Source organism: Dromaius novaehollandiae, chromosome 3, assembly GCF_036370855.1.
Source record: "Dromaius novaehollandiae isolate bDroNov1 chromosome 3, bDroNov1.hap1, whole genome shotgun sequence".
NCBI classification, from domain to species: Eukaryota; Metazoa; Chordata; class Aves; order Casuariiformes; family Dromaiidae; genus Dromaius; species Dromaius novaehollandiae.
Genome location: NC_088100.1, coordinates 414,093 through 437,724, shown reverse-complemented (window position 1 = coordinate 437,724; position 23,632 = coordinate 414,093). Strand labels below are relative to the sequence as shown.

Below are 23,632 nucleotides of genomic sequence, written 5' to 3'. Positions count from 1 at the left end.
CACCTCCTCTGGACAGGGGAAGCTTTAACTCCGCTGAGTTAAGCCAGGCCTTGCAGGCGCTGGGCAGAGGCCGGCTGCCTAGGGCACTCGGTCCAGGGTGACGCAGTCGTCGGAGGCTCAGCTCAGGGCGGCCAGGGAGCCCCGGCGTGGAGGCTCTACCACAGAAAAACGTGTTTCTCCTTGTTCCTGTGAGAGTTCAGTCCATTTATTCAAAATTTGAAGGCAGCTTGGCCGGTGCACTTGTACATTCGCAGGGGAGAAGTGCCTGGTACTAAGTTGCCCCTTATCTGGGGATACCCTGAGACAGGTCCAGCTGGCAGCAAGTGAGAGGTGCCCCAACAGGCGATGAAACCTGCCTTTGGAAAGAGCTCCCAGCTCAAAAAATCCCTCCTGTGGGATTTTACTCTGGTAGCACTTTTCTGGGGAAAATATCAGCTCATGCAAAAGCAGCTTCTGAGCACAGGAACCGCGGGGTGGGTGTCTTCGGGCAGGGGCCGAGCAGCGGGTCCTGCTGCACAACCTGCACGCACGTGCCGCCCTGATCTCCCACCCCGAGCACGGCTGCAGGGACCGAACCCACCCGGTCCCGGGCGCGTCGTTACTAGAGACATCGCATGCAGGGGCTTCTCACCGGGCCACCAGGGAAGGGCTCAGCTCATCAGAAAATGATGCAGTTGGCTCTATCCAGCCTGGCGGGGCGCTGACGGGTCGAACTGCAGCACGCAGGGCCCAGACAGCTGGGCAGGACGAGCCCGTCAGAGTTCACTTCTGAAGCAGGAAACCCTGCCACAGAGCTCTTACCCAGTGGCTCTTACGCACATCTCCACGCAGCAGACACAAACGGGCTCCAGGGACTTCTCCTCTCCTCCATATGCAGCAGTCTGTGTCTCAGGCTCATGGAGAGGCAGCAGGGCCCAAGCACTGCAACCACACGGCAGAAGCCAACTTCTCGTCCTGAGCAGTACCAATCCCCCAAAGCCCCCTGAGACACCGGGACCAGCATCCTCCTCCCAGGCCCACCCTCCTCACCCCCCACCCCCAGGAAATAACCAAGGACCAAAGTACAGCTACGTTTTCTGGGCTTTTAGTTTGAAAAAGTATTGATTGAAAGTGTACAACAGAACAAGGTGTGGCAGCAGCACCACGACCGGATTGTTTCACAAATAAAAACAGAAAGGGCCTTAAATAATCGGGTGCAGATTAAAAAACCTCAACAGTGAAAAAGTTCTTCCCTCCAAACAGAAAGTCACAGGCACAGAAATGGCAACAACCACATGGAGACAACGGGGGGATATCCTTCTACCCGCAGGCGCTGCCGCGGCGGGCTCCTGCGCCGTGGCGGCAGCGGCTCCCGCGTGCGGCTCAGCCCTCGGCTCGCTCTTTGGAATGGTTACAGATGAACGGTGTGACATGCCCTTGCTATCCAGACCCGCCCCCCACCCCCCGACTGGGACACGGACAAACAAGGCCTCTGCTAAGGCTAAAAAAAGGACAAGACTTTGGAGTCTTGAGTTCAGCATGTTTAAGAAACAAGAGTCTGGTGAGTGCACAGCAAAGTCTCTGTGCCGGGCCTGCTATTCCAGCTTGCTCTTCTTGCTGTTGTCGCTGCCGTTCTCTTCTGCTGGTGCTGCCGCGTCCTCCAGTTTCCGTTTCCCACTTTCAGCCGGGTTGTGCGTGTTACGGGGTTTGAAGCTGATGATGATGCAGGTCATGTTATCACAGCCAGTGCCATCCCCTGAGGTGTCTGGAGCCAAACACTGATCCAGCAGCTGAGGAGGGACAGGACAGGACAGGTCAGCGGAGGGCACAGAGACAGCACGCAACAACTTGAGTCACTGGGCCCATTTTGTCAGGTGGCAGCAGCTCAGGATTGCCACGCCAGAGCGGTGCGTGCTGGGCTCAGATCCCACACTGACTGCAGCCCAGCAAGGGACAAAACCCCCAGCAGCCCTGGTGTTCTGGAAGTGGGCAGAAACTCCTTCTGCTTCACGGACACCTAGAGATCAGAGCCATCGATGAAGGTGCCACAGGACCGGGGTCCCAGAAGCCAGATGCATCTCCACTCCTGCACCAGTCAGTGCAGCAGCCCTGGGTGCTGCCAGACACCCCAAGTGCTGAACAGTCTCCCTCTCCATCAGACTAGTTTGGAGTCAGGCATGAAGCTGGGGTGCAGAAACACGGCCGGCTAAAGGGAGGACAGGGACCGGCTGGGGGGGGCCTCTGGTCCTTACCTCTTCCACGATGGAGGAGAGCGGCCTCAGGACTCCGTTTTCATCCTTTTGAGTGATCTTGGACTGGATGAAATCCACCACTTCCTGGCTGCTCATCACATTCCTGCGGAGGGTGGGAAGATTAGAGGAAGAGCGTTGCCATGCCAAGCTCCCCGACTCCCTCCCGCGCCGTGCCGTCCTGAGCGCCCCGCCGCGGCAGGGAGCTGATGGGAACAAGGCTGTGTGCAGCGAGGAAGAGGAGGATTCAGAACTCAGCACACTGTCACGTCCCCCCAGCTAGGAACAGCCCCTCAGAGGCCCACTGTAACTCTGAGGGCACGGGGAACAAAGGACTAATTAGCACTCAGGACCGTTGCGGCTCCCTGAGGCCCAGCCCAGAAGAAATACGGGGTAGCGACACCCAAGAGGAAAGCTGCTCCCGCACTACCCACCAGATTCCATCGCAGGCGATGACCATGAAGTCGTGGTCATCATTTATTGTCAACACTTTGATGTCAGGCAAGGCAGAGATCATCTGTTCTTCGGGAGGCAGGTTCTTGTTTCGCTTGTAGAAGTGATCACCTGCAGCAGAGCGGAGGATCACTTTCTGCTGCGACTGGCCCCGGCAACGCTGCCGACCCCGGCGGGCAGCAACACGGCCCTGCCGAGGGGCAGCCCCAGCAGAACCTGCGCCAGCACTCCCGCAGCGGAGCATCAGGCCACGGGTGCACCAGAGCAGAGGAGGTCTGATCCTGCGGCAGCGCTCGTGAGGGCAGCTGTCCTCTGCGACATGTCTTGGAGCAGAAGGATTTGCAGCTCACACCAGCCCTAGCTCGAGTTTGCTGTCACAGCACCAGGTGCTCACTAGCCACGCGTTTCAGTGCAACAGCCTGCCTGGCATCCCACCCAGCACGGCCGGGTTCTGGTCTTCCCAAGCCCTCGTTAGCCAGAGCTCCCTTGAGAAAACTGATCCTCAGCTCTGGCTAGCAGGCTCACTTGCACTCACATCCCAGGAAGGGACTTCTAGGAGAAGGCGGAAAGGCTGGTTGGTGTCTCCCTAGAAAAAACAGACTCCCAGTTTCCCTCCCAAATGTGTTGAATCACGTTCTCCTGATAATTATTCCAATGTTTTAGTCTTTTTGCATAAGAGGTCTCCACTCAGGCCCTCAGTTGCTGACATTTCCTTCTCTTCCCTGTGTATTTTCTAGTATATTCTTGGTGTTATTCACAACCCTTTCCTTGATGCCTCTCAGCATCTCATCTGCTCAAACTGAGGCCATTCACTGGGCCGAGACCTTGCTTGGCTGCTCACGGACATGCCCAGTCTCCTGAGCTGCTAATTATTCCCACGCTGCTCATAAAAGGCTGAAAGATGAGTACGAACAGCAGTCAGGTGCTGCCTGAAGGGGGGAAAATGGAGCTTATGCAGTTAAAGGGCAAGTATGGCACAAGAACAAATGGGCTCAAACTGGTATAAAGTTAGGTCCCCCAGAAGCAGCATATCAAGGTCCTTGAGCAGCCTCCTCATGAGAGTAGCAGAGAGAAAAAAGTCCTCCCTGATCACAAATCAACAATCAGTTTGAGACAATTTATATGAGGTGGCCTCTGACAATCTGGCTACGAGCACAACCGCCTTGGAGTCCTCACACACCATGTCCCGCACTGGAGGTGCTGCTCTTTCCATTGATGTCTGCCAATTTCAGTAAACATGGAAATTCAGTCATTTTTCTCTAATTAGACTGAATCTCTCCATGTCAAATATTCAATAGGCTCTAGGCATCATCCAGTTAGCGCTGCTCCTAGAACTCTGAGGTGGGCGAGTGCTGGAAGCACGGGTGACCAGGCACCCCGAGGGCAGCCGTGCCAGCATTCACCCCCCGCTTGCTCACCAATTGCCCTGGAGAGGTTGAGGCCACCGTTCACTCTGCCGTCCATGGTGACCTTGCCGCCAGCGTTCTTTATCCTGGCCAGCTCTACTTCGTCCTCCGGCTTGTGGTCGTACGACATGTCCACAGCTTTGCCGCCTTCTGACACCACGCAGCGAGAGTCTCCAGCGTTGGCCACGATCAGCTGCTTGCCCCGGATAAGGGCCACGACGGCAGTTGTCCCGCTGTCGGAGCCAGGCTGCAAGAAACAAACGGTTCTGCTGAAACCGCTTTCTATTGCTCTGTATCAGGTGACAAGGGAACAAGGCCCAGCCACCACCGGCTCAGCAGTGTCCCGGACTCAGGTGCTCCACCTCACCCTCTCTTTCTAGCAGCACCCACAGGACGATGGAGGGAAGCGGGAGGAAGTTTGAAACGAGAGGCACGGAGGAGTGACACCTCCCTTCTAGCCTCGCACACTGTCAATGGTTCAGGCTCCTGTGTTCAACGTATCCTGCTGCATCCTCGGCCTTCATGCAGCAACCCCAGCCCCACCCCAGGTCAGGTAGGAGCCACCCCGTAAGCCAAGGCTTCTCTCCAAGCAGAGCAGGTTGGCACCTCAGAAGCTGCAGCACCCTTTCCCCGCGGTCCTGGATCCCCGGTCGGTCCGCCAGCATCGCCGTGCGCTGGCGAGCCACAGCCTCAGCCAGGCAAAGGGCAACGTGCTGCCCGAGAACACAGGGCCAGCAGAGCGGTCCCGCTGCCGCCACGGGCTCCCCTTCCACGCCACCCTCCGCAGCGGTTTCTAAACAAACCCTGCAGCGGCGTCAACCTCTTCTGAGCTCAGCCTGCTGCCCAGCTCCACGCGCTGTCCCCACTCCTCCTCGGCCTTTTGCATAGGGCAAATTCAGGCTGTCAGCAGCTGCGTTCAGCCTCAGGAGAACAAAAGAGACTTTTTTCCCCAATCAAAAGAAAATAACGCCCTACTGAGCCCCCCCTACACACTCTTCACTCCACACTATGGGGCAGAACACAGGAACAGGGTGTGCACCTCCTCTTTCCCCTCCATGCCTGGTAACAACATTTCCTCCTCTTCATCCTCATCCTCCTCAGCTTCTTCGGTGTCGTCTTCATCATCTTCGTTCTCTGCCTCTTCGCTACTGTAACCATCTTCATCTTCACTGCATTCCTGCAAGAAACAAGATATGCCACTAGGAATCACACAGGACGCTACCAGTGCCCTCCCCAAACAGCTGGTCCCTCCATCCTGGGGACAGAGGATAAATTTGCCCCAGAATAAGAGTGAGATGACCTGGCAGGTTTCTCCCCACACCTGATGTCTACCAACACAGCAGCTGTTTTCAACTACCACAGTGAATGGAGGGACAGTACATGCAGCAAGACCAGGGATATCCGTTATGGCCGCTGCAGAGATGAGGATGTTTCCCTCAGGGGTGTCCAAACAATCCCCGACATTCCCATGAGATGGTCTCAAAGTATCGGCCTGAAAATCCTACTCCTAGGACAGACCTAGGATGAGCCAGAGACTTGTAGCTCAAGCACCACAGCAAGCAATGCATTCCTGCCCAGCCAGAAGGCCATCCTTTCCCAGTGCTGTTTCCTACCTCACTGTCTTCCTCCTCTTCCTCAACCTCATCTGACTCATCCTCACTGTCCTCAAAAAATTTGGATTTGGTTGTGCGCTGGGGCTTTCCCGTAGAGGAGCAGGAGGGCCCGGCCTCCCCAGTAGAAGAGGTGACGGCCTCGTCACCTTTGCCTAGTTCAGGCTTCTGCAGAGCAGGGCTGTTGCCTCCAGTGCTGGCTTTGTCTGAGGTGGAGGAAATACCCGTGACTTCTTCATCTGGCTTCCCATTCTTCCTCTCCTTGTGGTCGGTTAGCTCCCCCGGGTCAGCCTCTCCATTCATATTTGACTCCCCATCATGCTGCTTGCCTGTCCCCTCTGCAGCGCTCTCCCCAGGTGGAACTAAAGACTTGTTTTTGAGGTTCTTGGTGCAGTTTTGTCCGTAGCGCGTGAGAAGCTCCTCAATGGTCATTGTGGCTTCTTCATGCAGAAGAGCAGCTTCCTCATTATCCACTAAAAATGGAAAGGGGGAAGGGGATGAGGGCAAAGAGGATCAGAAAGCAGGACAACAACCATAGCAGCAGCTGTGCAGCACGTGCTGGCTTCAGCAGTGAGCTGCCCTGGCTGGAGGCTGCTATCGCCAACATGTCCCAGCAAGGCTCGACATGCTGATCACTAGCAGGCACAGACAGACGCGGCCGGCCCGGCACGCTCCCACAGAGCTCCCAGGCTTTGCAGATGAACAGTGTGCAAACGGCAGGGGAAACGGCTCCTAACCGCTGCTGATACAGGCGATCTGCAAGTCATCCCAGCGCCTCGGGCCTCTGATGCTATCTGACTGACTGCAGGCAGCACAGAAGCGTTTAACTTAAAGTCAAAGGGCAAAGAGCCTCATATTTCACCAGTGCAGGCTCAAACGAGCTGTGGGGGAAGCAAACAGACCACTTTCATGTGCAGATTTGCTCATTAATATTGCAACTGAGAACAAATTTTCATTACAGTAATTGCTCCACAGGCCTTAGGCGCAGGGATCGCAAACAGCTGTAATCTAGACACTGACAGACAGATGACAGAATAGCTTTAGGTAGCGAATGCATCGTCTCCCCAGAAGGATACCAGACAGAAAAAAGGATGACTTTCCCTAAACTATGAGCCAAGGATCAGAAACTCCACTGGTATCAGGTGAAGTCCCACTGTTTCCCTGGGACATGCTCTCAGTTATAATTTTCTTTGCTAATTAATACAAAAGGGAAAAGAAACAGCCCCATCTAGAATGCTACTGAAAGCAGAAAAAAACAAAGCTTTGTGCCCATCAGCGCAGGCCAACAAACTCAGCATTTTCAGACAGATACATTTAAGGTGACAGCATCCTTTTACATCTGCTTCAAGGCTAGTCACAAGATACTCAGCTGGGAGCAGCGGAGGCTTCTACCCCGCGATTCACCTAGCCAGCTGCCTGATCTGGCAACTATTTCCTGGTGGAAAAGCACATTTGCTTCTTTCGAGATAATAATAATAAAAAAAATGTTGAGAAGAGACAGGAATCTAACCCAATCCTATCTGCAGCCCCCTGCCTAAGAGAGTTAGGCAGGTGACATCATACTGTTTCACTTCCCAGCTCAGGGCTTCCTGACACACACTAGAGCTCTGCGCTCTGTGGAGGAAGCCCTATGAAGAATTGTGACAAACCAGCTTTCTAGTCATAGGATTAAGCTACCAAATGAATCAAACTCCCCCTAGCACCTACCCAAAGCAACAGACAATGCGGGGTGTGCATGCGCTCAAATTCAGCTGAAATTTAACTGGGCAGCTTCGACAGCAAACCCTTCTGCTAAAGATTGCTTGGCCCAGTTGCTCCTAATCCCTGGCCTGGAGGTACAGTCTTGTCTATTCCATGGCATCTGACTTACCATCATCTTCATCAGCAACTTTCTCCTTCTCATCTTCATCGTCTTGGGGCCGCCCAGCCATCTGAGAGAGCTCTTTAATCACCTCCTCGGTGGTGAGCTTGGCATCTATGGCTAGGAAAGCGTCTTCCAGGGCCTACATACAAACACAGACAGAGGTGTGCACAATTTCGTCTTCCTTGCAGGACGCCTGCGAGTCACGCTGCGTGGTCAAGCCTCTTCCAGAACGCGGACCGCACGGGGGCCCAGGACGGGGCAGCGTTCAAAGCCACCGCGCGGAACAGCTCAGCGCGCAGACGGACGTACCGCGGTCAGCAAGCGCAGCCAGCGTGGGACCAGCAAAGCCCAACGCTTGGGGGTCTCAGCCGTTTAGCCAGAGCCACAAACTGGTTCAAGCTTGCTTCGTAGACTATCCTCAACCTGGAGCTAAACAGAAGCGTCTAGAGGGGCTGCATTCTCACCCACACCGCTACCTATCCCTGCAGCAACCCAAAGGGCACCAGATGCCAGATCAGGCATTAGTACCACGAGGAAGAACCACCGTAGCAGGGTCACTCGGTGGAGGCGAGACACGAGCACCCTGCCTCAACAGCATGCTGCCTCGTGCTAAGCGAAACGGAACACAACCCCGCGCTGGAACAACAATCTGCAGATTAAAAACAAAACAAAACAAAAAACCCCCCACCCATGAGCTGGAAAACAGACAGTTTATCTTTGAAAATACAACCAGCACCTGGTGTACACTCCTCGAGATGAGGAAGGGAAACAGAGACGCCCTTGGAAGGCAGGGCAGGCATCTGAGGGACAAGGCACTACGCGAGTACTGGGCACCCAGCAAAGGCTTTCTTCTGCCTTCACGCCTGCACTGGCCCCAGGGCCGCGCTAGATTCTTACCTTTTGCAATTTGCCTTCCTTATAGGCCTTCTGGTCCTTGATTATCTCAGGGAGATACTTGGCACAGTACAGGGCAACTTCTTCCCCTGAAAGAGAGCAGAAATCACTTAAAGAGGCTGGTGCTCCCAGCGGCAAAAGGTACTCCTGAGCACCTGAAATCCCGAGGCAAATCTAGGGACACAGACCAGAACCAGCCTGGACAAGAACGGTCAGCCAGCGACAGAGTGCCGGCGAGGTCACCCACACTGTGATGCAGCAGGCTGCAGCTGCAGAACGGCAGGGTTTGCTGACGGCCCCCAGCAAACCTCGAGGAGCTCCTACCCGTCAGATGTGGCCAAAGCTCTCCAAAAGGGGGTCTGGACACATTTTGGCCATTAGGCCAAGTGTTTTAAGTCCTTTCTACCCAGAAAGCTCTGTTTTCACATGTAAGTGCAGGTGTAAACAAGAAGCAGGGGAAACAGAAGCTTTTGGTGAATGTAAACACTCTCGCAGAGCATTAACGACGTGCGATGAGCAGCACGAGAAAATGAGCATTATGTATTCCAGTATGTGTTGTAGACCGATGAAAAGGAGATGCCACAGCCTCAGGATAAACCTTTGAGGAAGACGGGGGTCCTGATCAGCAGGATAGTCACCTCGGTACGGGAGGATGCGTGTGTCTGTGCACGGCACGGATGAAAGGTGCCCGAGCACCAGAGCGCACAGGGGATAAGTCGGGCGGAAAGACACCACCACAAGCCGAGTGACCACAATTAGAGTGACTGAAAGAATCTTAACAGCCAAAAACATTCTTGTAGCTCAGTAACAAATACCGTCAAGTAGACAACACGGCACAGAAGACATTTTTGCGATCACAAAATGATGATTTTTCCCAACCCAAGAAGGTGCTATTAGAGGAAGAGCTGACATGGAGTGGAGGATCGTGAATTTCTGCATTTCAGCTCAGCAAGGGGGACCATTAAGTGCAGCTCAAGCTGAAAGAAATCAGCCCAGTAATTTATGTTTTCATGTGAGAGGCAAAGAACCATCTGGGCCGTAGGACTCTGGCTCACAGGTCACAGGAAAGGGAAATCAGAACTCAAAATTGAGGAACGAACTACACCACCTCGTAGAGGAGCGGCAGGGGGGAGCGGGACGGGACGGGACGCGTGCAGTTTCCCTCCCGTTCCCCCAGCCAGAGCAGGCACAGGCAGCTGGGCTGGGAGAGAAGCGGTGCACGCAGAGGCAAAGCTGTGAAGGAAGGGGAGCGGGGGACAGAGGGGAAGCATGAGCAGCTCTGGGAAGTGCCCAGAGCTCAGCAGAGGGTACGGACCAGGAGATGAAGGGAGAGACAGAGGGAACACACTGGGAGCTGAAGAGGTGCTGAGATTTCAGAGGAAGAAACAGCAGACGAGACTTTTCAGATGCGTCTGCAGAAAGGGGGATCGACCTTGCAAAATGGCTGCTGCTAAAACAGCACTGCGGAAAGTCCAGCGCTATGGATCGAGACAACAGAGACCGAGCCATGTTCTCACCAAGCTCTCCAAAACGCAGTGGCAGGAAGAGGGGACAAAGAGCTGGGAGATCACAGAAAAAACAAATTATTCAAGAGAAACAGGAGTGACCCTAGCACTTTTAATGAGAATTTAACAGGGGAAAACCAAGGTAATGCGACAAATGACAGACCTGGCACAAAAAAAAATTGAAGACTGGCACTTGCAGGTTCTCAAACGAAAAGGGCTGGAAGTTCATGTCCATAGACACGGGATTGCAGCAGGCAGATCTTGCCAAGCCGACTCAACATCTGCTCTTAACGACACTATGGTTTTGACTGATAAAACTAAGTGTGCTGATGTAATAGATTTAAGCAATGTATATAACTTGGTAACTAGACAGCACTTTGCTCCAAAAGTGAAACAAATTTTCAAGCACATGCTGAATGGTTTAAAACCCTGCCAGCTATCAGTCGTGAGATGGAGCTGAACAAGGAACCACACTGGAACATGTGCTTATGTGCAGTATTGAAGGACCGGTCCAGATGATACCGTAACATTTGTATCTAAAGGCTAAAATAAATAACTTGCATGCAATGGAGGGGGTGGCAAATAACAGTGGTGACAGCTCTTCCAGAGCACCTGGTAAGCTGAATACAAGCCAATGGCCTACATCAGCATGGCCAAAAGTAGTCACAGAGCAAACACTGTGCAACACTGCATGGGGAACTCCTCCCAGGGAAGGGTTGCTCTGCACCCACGTTTCCAGCTTGCAGCAGTACCGTTTCAGCAGATGCCTTTTACGTCTGCTCGTTCCCACGACAGCCTCACCTCCGTGCTGGCACAGCAGCCAGCGTAAGGCCATACAGCGAACCAGACTAGGAAAACTGACCTGGAAGGAAAACACTGCAAAAATCTGCCCCCCAGCTGAATCACTTCTCCTTCCAGGTCACCACGTGACTGCTGTGATGTGCTCATGCTGGTTCTCATGCTGATGCGAGGAGGAGAGCGAGCAGCAGCTGCTCAGAAAGGCAGGGCCACCGAGGGCAATTCGTGCACAGCCTCGGACTGTGGTAAGTAACCACCTAACGTATCTGAATGCTCTACGAGATGGCCCTGCAAGAATGGGTGGGGAACACGCTGCATGCATCCTTTTATTTAGGGTGCAAACTAGCAGGCCTCGCAGGCCACGACGCTGCGGCACTGAAGCACTTGCAGAGAACAGTGACGGCCGCGACGTCCTTGCTCCTGTGACAGGGACCCAGCTGAGCAGCCTGGCCCCAAAGGCTGCCGTGACAGCGTGCTGCGGGGACACAGGGCCCGTGCCGCAAACAGAACGGTCCCAGGGGAGTCCGGGGACCCAGCCAGCAGCGTGGTTCAGATGCAGACACGGGAGCTTGGCACCCCAATAAAGAGGTTTGGCCAGTGAGCAGGACGGTGCATTGAGCGTCCCCGAGCAGCCAGGGGAGGGCTGGGGGGGACGGGAAGACTGCAGGGAGGTCTAACCCGAAACCAGAAACGGCGAGACACAGAACGGGCCGAGCGGGCTGCTGACAGGACTGCCGATTACTGCAAGGGGCAGCTGTTGGCTCCGCTTTCTCTGTCGACACGCAGTCATTCCTGCCTGCTCAGCCTGGGTCAGCACGACGGCTCTGACTGCCAACTGCTGTCTTCCTCCCAACCCCATTTGGGCACCAGCCGGGGCACCGAGCTGCACCACCCAGCACTGCGCGGTCTGCGCTGCTGGAAGCAGCTGACGGATCTAATACCACCAGCACGGACACCGGATCACCCACCAGCTGGAGAGAAATCATTGACCGCTGCAGTCTCTGTGCCAAAGCCAGGCCGGCACAGCCCAGCAAGGGCTCTTCACAGCAGCAGGCAGCCTGGCGCGAGAAAGACACCATCGGCTTTGCAGCCTTGGGCCCCGTAGCTCCTCCACAGCCAGGAAGGGCACTGAGACAGGGCACAGTTGCAGGATGAAGCCCTGCGCAAGCCTGGTAGCACCACGCAAAGCAATGCAATAGAGAAAGACCTTGCTATGTCGCCACAGAAGCGGAAAGCCAGGCCTAATCTGAAAGACCACAACAATTAAGCAAGCCATTTCTTTGAAACAGGGACACCGAGGCTAAACAGCAATCCGGGAATCTCTGGTGCGCCTGGCTGTGGCCACCCAAACCAAATTCCCGTTAGAGAACTGGCAGGTGCCACGGAAGACGGGGAACGTCTGCTGCTTTCCACACAGCTCCGGCACAAGATTTAATAACAGACTTCTTTGCCGCAGCTGACGAGCCCTCACACAGGACCCCTGCTGCCGGTCTCCCGATTTTGTCTTCATCCGTTGCAGGTCACCCACAAACCAGGCCGGCGTCTACGGGAACAGCTGGTAGCGACGAAGCCCTTGGCTGCCGTGGACGAAAGGCAGAATGTGCCCAGTGTTTTAACCAAAACGCCTAGGGACACAAGGCTGTCCTTCAGAGCCTCTGGCTACTGAGAAGCGATCCATCAAAATGAGTCCTCGGGCCTCACAGACGCATGTGTCTGGTGCAAAGAAGGCAGCGATCAACCCAGCACGCAGACCCCGGATGCGGCTGTTTGCACAGCAGCCCCAGGTGAGATCTAACGGGCGGCCGGTTTTACAGGCTACCTCAAGGCAGCCCAGCGCTGCCACAACAGCCACAAAAACTGGACTGGCTCAAGGAATTCATCCTCTACCTGGAGACAAAAGCATTGGCCCATCCATCACATTTTGTCAAGACCTCATCTTCGTTAAATACCAAGTCTTTCTTCTGACGACTCAGGCTCAGGACAGGGATGGGGGTGGCAACAGCAGGGCCAAAGAGCCAGACCAAAAAGCTGATTTAGACACCGCAGTCATGCTTGGCACTCCTTATCATCGTCCTTCCCTGCCAATTCCACCAGGGATCAAAGGATTCAAGTCCGTAATTCCAGCCTTCGGCACTGACATTCGGGAGGAGAACAACCATCAAAGAGGCAGCAGTTGCCACTAACAGCGGCTCCGTGGACAGGCCATAGGGATCTCGGCGCAAAATAAACCCCCGCTCTTTTTCTGTCCACTCGCTACTTTTCTTTGATGGTGCCTTACCTACTACAGCACTTCCTCAAAACTTAGATTTCCCTCATTACTACAATTACTGTGTTCTACACACAAATTTACTCTATTATGGCTGTATATAGAGGCAACAGACCATCTACCATGACGAAATGTTTCCAAAATCACTGACGCTCACCTGGGCATCAGAAGAGACTGAAAGCCCCAGAATCGCCCGTGGGCAATGAGGTAAGTGCTCAGGGCTAAGCAGCTGCCTAGGCAGACCTACAGCAAACGGCCCTGGTCCGCCTGCGCTTGTAATATTTGAGACATTTCCAGAAAAATGGCATCAAGTTGGGAAGAGCTCCCTGAAGCACAAAAACTGAAATAAAGAGCAACAGAACAGGATGAATTTTTCTGAAGATGCAAGCACCCAGGAGACACAAATAATTTTAAGGATAAGAAGGATGGCCATGTGAGTACAACATAACAAAACACGGAAAACGTGAGGAATGGCCACACAGGCTCTTCCCTTCACCAAGGTGGGTGCGACCACAAGACCGTCTTCCCCAGAGGGAGGAATGAAATCTGTCGGCTTGTAACTTCCAGACAAGGCTCTGCGCGCTCCAAGGTGCATTTTAAACTGCGATAGGAGTCCTGGAGCTGTTTTAGAACAGTAGGAAAGAGAAAATCTCACCAAATACGATTTCCATTTCTCCGCAGTGGCCCAAGAAGGGGGAAAGCATAGCCTTCGGCTGACAGAGGAGAAGCAGAGGGGCAGAAGCAGGCCTTGATAGTCATTGCTGTGCAGTGCTTTCAGCCATCAGTGACTTCAAAAAACCTTCAGGGACTGAACACTTACGTTATAGAATTATTCATATATAAACCAACGACAAATTCAGGCTCACATTTTCCATGTCTCCAACATGAAACTCACTGTAAAGCTTTCAAACACTCTGTGAATCATTTCATTACTGTTTCCTAGAAGGGAAGCATCCAGCTAAGCAATGCCAAAGCCTCAGCCGCGTTTCCTGCTTAATGGGATACAGATGCAGCAGGAAGGTCTTCAGGAGCCAGAAGTAAAATCTAGAGAATGTGTAGAACTGAACTCAGTCAAAAATAAATGTTTGGAAGATTTTTTGGAGAGTGACTTATGTTCCTACAAGATTACATAAAAAATGGGGAAGCTTTCGATCACCAGAGAGTGTATGGAGATTTCAGGCTGCCTGAAAGACCAGGCAGAAAGGTGAAAGCATACATTAGCGAGTTCACATCTCAGAACATATTCCTGCACAGCTAACTGCCGCTGCCAAAGACTGTGTCTGATGCAGTTCTGAAAGGAGGAGTTACATTCGGATGAAATACGGAACAAAATTCATTTATCTTGGCATGCTGGGCAAGGCTGGCTCTAGAGAGCCCAAGACCCAGCTGGAGTCTTACTACAGCAAGATTTCTCCACCTCCAGGAACGCAGGCTTGAACAGACACGTGAAGACAAGAACGGGCAGCAGCCTCGAGGCAGGGACCTGGGAAACCCAGGCAAGACAAAGGCATCCAGAGATAAAAGTTCCCAGATCAAATCTTTTCAGTGCACGTACGTGCAGACACAAACCCATCCCGCCTTGCCTTCACAAGGCTGAAATTAAATCCGACTCTGGGATCTGATGCATATTTAGACACATACACGCAATTTGAATATACAATAAGCTTAGAGTCAAATAATATAAACAAGCTAGCTACCAACAAATACCACAGAATCCCTATGGATTGGAACAGTATGTTGAAATAGGAAAAGAAAACTATTAGGACTATAGTATTAACTTCTACCCTGAGACAACGACAGCGAGAGCAGAATACTGAGATAGATCAGAAAGAATGAAGACAAAAATCATGGTAAGAGTTCAATCACTCTGCACACAAACTGGAAAAATTTACAGCAGCTTTTGCTGTACTCAAATTAAATACCCTGATAGGACCATAAAGTAAGAAAAAACCTCACTATGAGAGTCTCGTCTCCAAAAAGGGAAGCAACATACAAATGAAGAGACTTGCTAAAACAAAATTAAAAGGAACAGTTAAAAATATAACACATCTGTACGCAGCAGATGATCCAAAGCACAGTGCTGGAGGTGCAGAGTGACTATGTCAGCGCCCCAAGCCCGGAGATGGGGGGGCCACATGCAACAGGGCGGGTGAAAACGAGCATGAGGCGGGCTATTAAAATGCACTTTTTTAAAGATACTGCTGGGTTTTGCAAGTCTTGTCCAGATGGGGAAGAGATGAGAACAAATCTGATGAGTTAAATGGAAAACAAAGTAGTGAAAAAAAATTTCAAGGAACAACTTGCAAATTACAAAATAAAAAAACCCTTTCCAAACACACCTGGAGCTGGAAGCTTACTAGACAGCTTATAACAACGCTGACAGATGAATAAGGTATAAAAGAACAGCTCTAAAAGAAAAGCTAAATTCATTCTTTGCACTGGCAGCTACCCCAATAAAGCTGGGGGGTATCCACCCTAAAACCTTCTTTTCCACAGGACAAGCCTGAGGAATCGTATCAATCTAAAGAACGAGTGCATCAGTAATATCATATAAAAGCAGGGATGGACTAACTGGTTCTGAGGTCCTTTCGCACTCCATCCCTAGAGGCAGGATCAGCTATATTTGTATGCTTCCTGATAAGGTTTGTTTAGGAACAGCTTTAGCGTCTCAGTCACTGGAAATCTAAAAGACAGGTTTAAAATCTATCTCAGTGCTCTGCCATCCTAATTAACCTCTTTCCCTAATGCCCACCTTGAACCTTTCCTATTGTGTTTTTTTAAAAAATTCTCACTAGTGCAGTACATGAAGTAATGTCACAAGAGTGTCAAAAGTCTTTCTAAACGAACTCATGAAATAAATTGCTTCTCAACTATCAGAAAGGTCTGCTGTTCTGATCTTAAAGAAAAATAGACCGTTTTGGAATGATTTATTCTTGACCAGTTTTTGCTAGCTGTTACTTATCTTCATATGGAATGATTTATTCTTGACCAGTTTTTGCTAGCTGTTACTTATCTTCATATGGAATGATTTATTCTTGACCAGTTTTTGCTAGCTGTTACTTATCTTCATATCCGCTGGATGCTTACAAACTACTGAAATTCTGTAAGAAATGCCGTTAAGTTGAATGGCTGCTAAATCCCTACAGTCTTTTCTACTCTGTCCTTCTCTGCTTTTCAGGACAAACCTATCATCCAGCAGTTCTCAAAGATAACCTTGGAGATATCAGCAGTTACTGCACTCAGTTCCCTGAGTACCCTAGAATGAAGTTCAGGCTGAAAAATGATTTGAAAACATTTAACCTATTTAAATGCTCCAGGCTGCTACCATATCTTTTGAACAGCTATTAGCTTGCCAGTTACCTACTCAGACTGACCTTTTTATTAAGAACCACTGCAAAAAAAAGTCTTAAACTCTTATTTACAAATTGGCAGAAGCAGATGACGCACAGTTCTAAAGGAACTCACATGTGGAAGTGCCAAACCACGAACTGGGGGAGGTAACTTGTCTGCTTATACCAGCTCCTGTGTCAGAAAAATGGAAGGCATACAGATGATACCAAAAATAAATTAAAAAGGCCTCAGAGTGGTGGAAATTTGGTTTACAATACTGTAGACCAGCACATCTGGTTTCTGTACCCAGAAAACAGCAGAAATTAGCAGATACACGAACACATATGGTAGAATGGGAAAGAATAAATATATACCTGAGAACGTCGCAAACTGACGAGAGCTTTTTCAAAGAATCAATGAGCAGGTGAAAAGAGGTGGTCTAGTTGATATATATATATAGATATACACACACACACACAGATTTTCATCAAAACTTTCAAATAAGTCATCAAATGTTTACATACTAAGCTGCCATGGGAAGAGAGGTAAGATTTGATAGGAGCACACGGTTGGCCAAATGGAGGATGACTACTCTTAAAGTCCTTTGAAAATCTGCATTATTCAACATCTACATAAATAATCTGGAGAAGAGGGTCAGGAAAGAGCGTTGGATCATTCAGGATAGTCAAAACTAAAATCATTTGCAAAATGTTACAACAAGATCTTATGCTCCTGTGTTATATTGGCAGATGAAATTCCTCACTGACAACTGCAGAGAGATGAACATGAAAGAGAGAGAACCAACCCACGTATGCACATTGGATGGACTCAGACACAGCTATCACCCTTAGGAAAGATCTGGGAGACACCGTGGACAGATCTCTGAAAACGTCAAATCACTGTTTGGTTGTATCAAACTGCTAATAGGATGTTGGGAATTGTTAGGAAAGGAACCAAGGACAAAGCAGAAAACACTTATGTCGCAATGAATCCATGGTGCATTTGTATCTTGAAAGCTCTGTGCAGTTCTGTTCATCCCAACTAAAAGCATGCTGCAGAGCGAGAACCTCCTCCTCCCCCTCCAAAAAGAAAAAAAAAAGAAAAAGAAAGGGACAAATACAGTTAGAACAACACAACGCAGGGAATCCATGGCTATGCCAACCCCAGCAGCCTAACGAGTGCCATGGCCCAGGTATTTCCTCACCTGTGCTAAAAATTACTAGAACGGTCCACGGCACACTTCTGCCCTAAGCCAGTCAGCGCTCCTTCACGCAATTCCTGGACGCAGTCCAGGACGCAGCAGGGGCCAGGGACCGCCAGCCAGTTTGGATGCAGCCAAACTGTTCTAAATGCTAAGAGAGCTTAGTAGCACGGATGTGGCCAGACTCTGCCAGCCGGCCTCAGGGCCAGAAAACGTGCTTTGCTGTTACTGAATTTACTGGTACAGATACAGCTGTGTGAACAGACACAAGTCTAAGAATCTTCTGACTGGAAGAAAGGACATACAGCCCACAATTATGAAAGTGGCAACAGTGATTACTCACTAATTTCTTGTGATAGATGAGGTGGGAATGTTGCAGTGAAATTATCAGGCAGAAAATTTGATCAAAGTATTTTTTTCAAACAAAAAATAATCGTTACATATAAATCAGCCTATGCAAGTGACTATCAAAACTATAAGCTGGTTTAAAATGCAATTAGAGAAATTTATGAGGAGTTCATCAAGAAAACTCCAGCTGTCTACAAGATCATATAGCTGAAATCTCTAGCTCAGGGAGCCCTTATGTGGGAAATGGATGCTGGGAAGGTATGAAGGGGATGGATCTCCCTCTTAAAACAAATAAACAAACAAAAAACCCCACTCTTCTCCCGAGAAAGCAGTACTGGCCACCATCAGAACATCCGACTAGAGCCAGACCTTTGGTCTAACCTCACATGGTCTCTCTTATGGCCACTCTTCTGTGCCTATCCTGTCTGACTTCCCTACCGAGAAAATAAATGGCCATTGGCAGAGGATTTTTAGAAGGTGGAATGCCAAGTCTCACTGCAATTCCGTATCAAACCATGAACTTTGTTCTAGAAACCCTAAGAGACATTCACAGCCTTACTCAACGGTATCTACCAAAGAAAACGCTTTCCCAGCAGGAGCAGCATTTCTAAGGATGGTTAGCTGCTTGCTCCGGCAGCCAGGGCAGCAGCCGCTTTCACTGGAGAACCTGGAGGGAACGAGGGGACCTTACCTCCGTGTCCGTCGTACACCGAGAACATGGCTGTTTCGCTGTCCAGCTCGGGAATGCAGTTGTGCGCATCCTGAAAGAGAGGGCAAAGGTCTGAGCGACAGGGATTGCACCAGGCCCGGCAGAGAACCGGGGGAAAGGAGTGTGCAGGCGACGAGCACCGACACGGGGAGGCTCAGATCTGGGGAGAAAGCAAGAAGAGTGAGAAAGCTTCCTCCCCTGTTCTGAAACAGCTTATCCAGCAAGCACTCTTCTTTGAGGAAGGCCTCTCACACTGTGCTTCATGCTCCCTTGGTTCCCCAGCGCGGTAACTCTGGATACAGCCGTGCACAAGGCAGAATCAAACCCCTCTGCCTACACCGCTGTCTGCCCCGGTACCTGCAAGGCCTCCGTTACTGTAATATCTCGCAGTGCTTAAAGCCGCGTACTCCATCGTACAAACAGGTACCTAGGCTGGGGTTTGTCTAACCGAGTGTAAACACAGAAATACAAGTTATCCTGCTACTGATACACCGGTAACTTCCCCCACGCAGACAAACGTAACCTGCTCGGGTCACCTCGGGAGCCTGGCCGTTCCCACAGACGCTCTCGCCTCGCCAGGTCTTGCCAAACAAAAGTCGGGCAGCCCGAAGCCGGGAGGTCAAATACGGAGCCTCCTGACCTCAGGCCTGCGACGCGGCAGTGCCCCCGGCCTTCGCTTGCGCTTGTCTAGGTGACGAGTCACAGACTGACTACTCCAACACCCAGTGAGAAAACAGTCGCACAGTGCAGGGGGTGCCACGTTCGGTGAGAACAAACACTGGCCTGGAAAACCTTCTCCCTCGAAACCCTGCCAAGCCTTTCTCTGTACATGCTCCAAACTATAAGGATGAACAGTATGAAAGCTATCCATGCAAAACTGCCCTTCCCTCCACAAGAGATCATCAGGAAAAGCAGATTTTAAAGGCACCACCCATATTTTACAACCAGGTGCCTGACCTCCTTCATCCTTTGGGTCAGCGAACCAAACTTGGCTATTCTAGCACCAAGCCCAAAACTGATGGATGGACCGAACTTGTCTCTTAACCCCCCTCAACTAATTTTCTAACACTCCTTGAAGCGCAAGTCTTATCCTATCAACTTACAGCCCGACTGCCCCCCACAAATCTTTGTTCACAAGCAATTATACGATATTTTAAACAAGGTGATCTGGAGTGGTCTATCCATGCCATGGTTCAAGTTCATCACCTGAAAACTAAACGAGCTACAGGTGCCCCAAGACACTGTGCTTACTCCAAGGCGGTAGGCTCTGCAGTACGGATGGACACACTGCCAACCACAGCAGAAACTTATCTATATACACACACGCAGTCACACTTGGTTGCTGCACAGCGAAGCATCTGTTGAGCTTTTCTACTCTTTTATTGCAGGGCTCCTTTGATAACTCCGTGTGATTTGTGAGCTCTTTGCCCTTCAGGGTGCCGCAGCCTCACAACGGAGACCTCCTCTCCCCTGCGATTCCTATCAAGTGTTAATGGAAATGGAAAAGGAGAGGTTCGGGCTTTACGCAGCACCTCGTGCAACGGAACCACCTGACACTGCGATGAAAACTATAGCTGAGGGGGCAAATTATGATCTTAATTCAAAAGAAAAAAAAAAGACTCAATTATAACTTCAGTAATTTAACCAGAGAGTTCACTGGCCAACAGATGAATATAAGAATAAACAAAAAAACGGCACTTGCATGGTCACTTTTGAGAGCATTTACAGAAGCTAGAGAGACAGAAAAAACCACAACAAAGTAACTGGGATAAGTCCCATGTGACTGAGCAGCAGTTTAATTAGAGCAAGTAAAGCAAATGCTGCCGGGACAAATCTCTAACACTGGCAGCAAAAATGGTCTTTTTATTCCATCTGTACAGGGCTCACCGCGACCCGTCCTGGTCCCGGAGCAGGGCGCTGCTGGAGGAGGGCAGACAGAGGAAGCCAGCGCACGCGGGCAGGAGACGGCTCAGCTCCCACGCTGCACACAGAGCTTGTTCTCCGCTGCGCTGGGCACAGCTGTGAGCACCGGCAGCGCAGCAAGCCTGACCGCGCACGGATACCGGCATTTTCCGTGCCAAGACCAGTTTTGGAGAGCATCTCATTGGCCATTAAGCTGCCGGCACGAGAAGAGGCTGCCAGCTGTGAATCTCACCCTTCCTTCAAGGCCCGGTGAACCGTCTGGAGCTGACCGTCCTCCAAGTAACCGTGATCTCCTGCTCTTCAGAAAGAGCAAGAGCTCACGAAGCCTCGCTGCCAGCAGCCCCTTCCGCATCAGTTTCCTGCTATCCAGTAACGCGGCTGAACTCACGCTACGGCCTTTCCCAGGGTGGCATGATTTTAGGTCTCTCCCAAATACCTCACCGGTTACTGTAACAGAACTGGAAGCCAGCACATTTGAAAAGTCAAACATCAGATTCAGCTGAAATCAGCAAACAAGCTAAAACAGATAGCCAGTTTGACAAATCTCCAGGTTTTGAATCGAATTCTAGCATTTTTTGAGGCAAGGACTCTTTCTGGGAGCTCAAGAGTGAGATGATGCTGCACACGGGGGGCCTCGGTGTCTCATCCTAAGAGCTCCAGCCAGAGCCGAAGGGCTCAGAGAGGCCCTGTGCATCTACCTCCAAAACGCCTCCTGCACGTCCCGCTTTACCCCTGAGCACTCCTCTCTCTAGTGTAACTCAGCTTTTTCCCTCCTCCTTAGCCACTTGTAGTACCCAACACTATTTTTTGGTCCTCTTATTCTTCATCCAAAAAATTTCTTACTCACAAAGCAACCTCTCTGGGCTAAGAATGGATAGTTATTACACGTTTGTTAAGAGGCTGCATACTTCCCTTAGGGTGCTCCTAAAATACAAAGCTAACGGATAACTCCTTTCCACAAACACCTGCTTCCACCACTTGCGCACACTCCGACTGACTTTGCTAACATAACCCATAACTCAAGCCTTGAATGTGCACCAGCAGAACACTCAAAACTTTCTCCAATCCATACAGAAGGGTGAGAGTACAATTAAACATGAAGAAAAGGAAATGCACAAACCAAGAGGAGATATAGGGAAGAACACACAACTCTGGAATGCAAGAAAATGCAGCAAAACTGCCAAATTCAGCCCAGCTGCATGCAAAACAACAAACAGTTTCTCCTTCGTCACAGACTTAGGAGAAACCTGCAGCAGGTTCAATTCATAGCACAAGCACTTCTGCCATCATCTCGTTTTTGTGATAACATACCCAAGCCATGTCTACATCGATGCCCTCAGCGCTGCTTCTGCCAGCGGGAAGATACGCCAAAGATGTTGGCTAGCGCAGAAAAACACAGCTGCAAGCTCTGGGCCTCGTCCAACATCCATAAAGGTCAACGGCAGCAAGAGCATGCCTCAAAGCAGCGGAATTATGAGCTGACTTCCCACCGGTGGGAGGGTTGCTTTACCCACCAGCGTTATAAACAGCGGCAGCTCTCTGCCCTCCCTCATCCAAGACTGTGCCCTTAAAACGCCTTCAGCCTCCGCGCACCACGGTCCCCAGGACGCTGCCTGCGTCCAGCCTCTCACACACCAGCTCGTCGCCTCGCAGGGATCATATCGTACATCACCTCAGTGCTCCGATAACCTCCCTGCGCCGCGTTTCACCTGCGCGGCGGTGTCACCAGAAGGGACAGGCCGAGACCCAAGCACCAATCCTGCCTCAGAAACTAGAGCCCACAGTTTCGCAAAGTTCCAATGCACAGAGAAAGGAGGAAAAGCATTGTCACCGTTTTGTCACCAGTAAGACTGCTGTAATGTTTTGGTAGCAATAAAATACTTGCTAGCATGGCTCACAAAATTATAATTGCAAAAATCAGTGCCCAGCAGCGTGGAGGGAACAGCTTCTCCAAGGCAGCCAAAGGGCTGCGAACAAGGAGGCTGCTCCCAGAGATGTGCCCTGGCGGCTGCAGGGACCACTAGTCATCCTCACCTAGGTTTGGGGTGTTTGCTAGGTGTCTGGAAGAGAGAATAAACCAGCACGTTAATGGTATTCATGGAGAGCATCAAATTCAAAGAACTAGGAACTGCTAGCAGGGCAGAGAGGTAACGTGAGCAGACATATGGCGGCCTCACACAAGCAGCTTTGCAAGGCAGTTCCTACAAACTGCACCACCTGGGAGGGTTCGGACAAACAGCCGACTCCTTCGGCCAAACAGGTATCTGTATCGTGACAGCTGGTTTGTCTCACGAGCCTAGTTGAAACAGTGGCAAAGCCGTGCAGGCTGCAGGAGACTTGTGTGAGAGCAGGAATGAGAATTTTTCCAGTGAATTTCCCTAGAAAAGAGTAAGAACAAGGAGGGAGAGCAGAGACGCTAAAACTTGGTTTCCCCCGGGGAGAAGAACGGCGCTTGGCCTGGGGCTTCTCCCCCGCCCCGCCGCTGCGCCCAGGCTCCCCGCTTCCCGCCGGGACCCCCGCCGCCATCCCGGGCGGGGGGCGCCGCCGAGGCGGGGCGGCTCCCGGGAGGTGGCGGCGCGAGGCCGCGAGGGGCGGCCGCTGCGTGCCGGGGACCAGGCCGCGCCGCCGGCGGGGCGCGGGAGGAGCCCCCCGCCCTGCCCTGCCCTGCCCTGCCCTGCCCGCCCTCCGCGGCCACCGGCCCGCGCTCACCTCCATGGAGACGCGCCAGCCCTGCATGGCGCTGAAGCCGAAGTGCAGCGGGCGCGGCCCGAGCCCGGCCCCGTCCCCCGAGCTCTTCACCGTGTTGGGCTGCGACAGGTAGGCGCCCATGGCGGCGCGGCGGGCTCCGCCGGCGGCCGAGCGCGGGGGGGCGGCGGCAGCCGGGCCGCACCGGACCGGGGCGGGCGGCACCGGGCGGCACCGGGCGGCGCGAGCGGCCCAGCGCGGGCGGCGAGGCGGCGGGGAGGCGGGACCACCCACCAGCGAGCCGCCGAGCGGAAGTAGCGCGGCCGGAAGCGCGGGCTATAGAGTCGCACTCGGGGGAGCGCGCGCAGCCCGCCGCGCGGGCGGGGCAGAGCGGCCGGAAGTGCCTGCCATA

The 23,632-nt window shown here is 51.8% G+C and overlaps 1 protein-coding gene across 1 annotated transcript; it reads right to left on the bottom strand.

The window, feature by feature from the left end:
* Positions 1 to 1,068: 1,068 nt before the first annotated feature.
* Positions 1,069 to 23,559, bottom strand: PPM1G (protein phosphatase, Mg2+/Mn2+ dependent 1G). The gene is made up of 10 exons (XM_064508126.1): positions 23,245 to 23,559; positions 18,595 to 18,664; positions 8,459 to 8,544; positions 7,568 to 7,700; positions 5,701 to 6,170; positions 5,127 to 5,264; positions 4,100 to 4,334; positions 2,663 to 2,792; positions 2,232 to 2,334; positions 1,069 to 1,769 (listed from the first exon to the last, which is right to left on the bottom strand). Exons 1-10 carry the CDS (start codon positions 23,362 to 23,364, stop codon positions 1,575 to 1,577), a joined length of 1,680 nt encoding a protein of 559 aa, XP_064364196.1. The 5' UTR covers positions 23,365 to 23,559; the 3' UTR covers positions 1,069 to 1,574.
* Between the last annotated feature and the right edge of the window lie 73 nt (positions 23,560 to 23,632).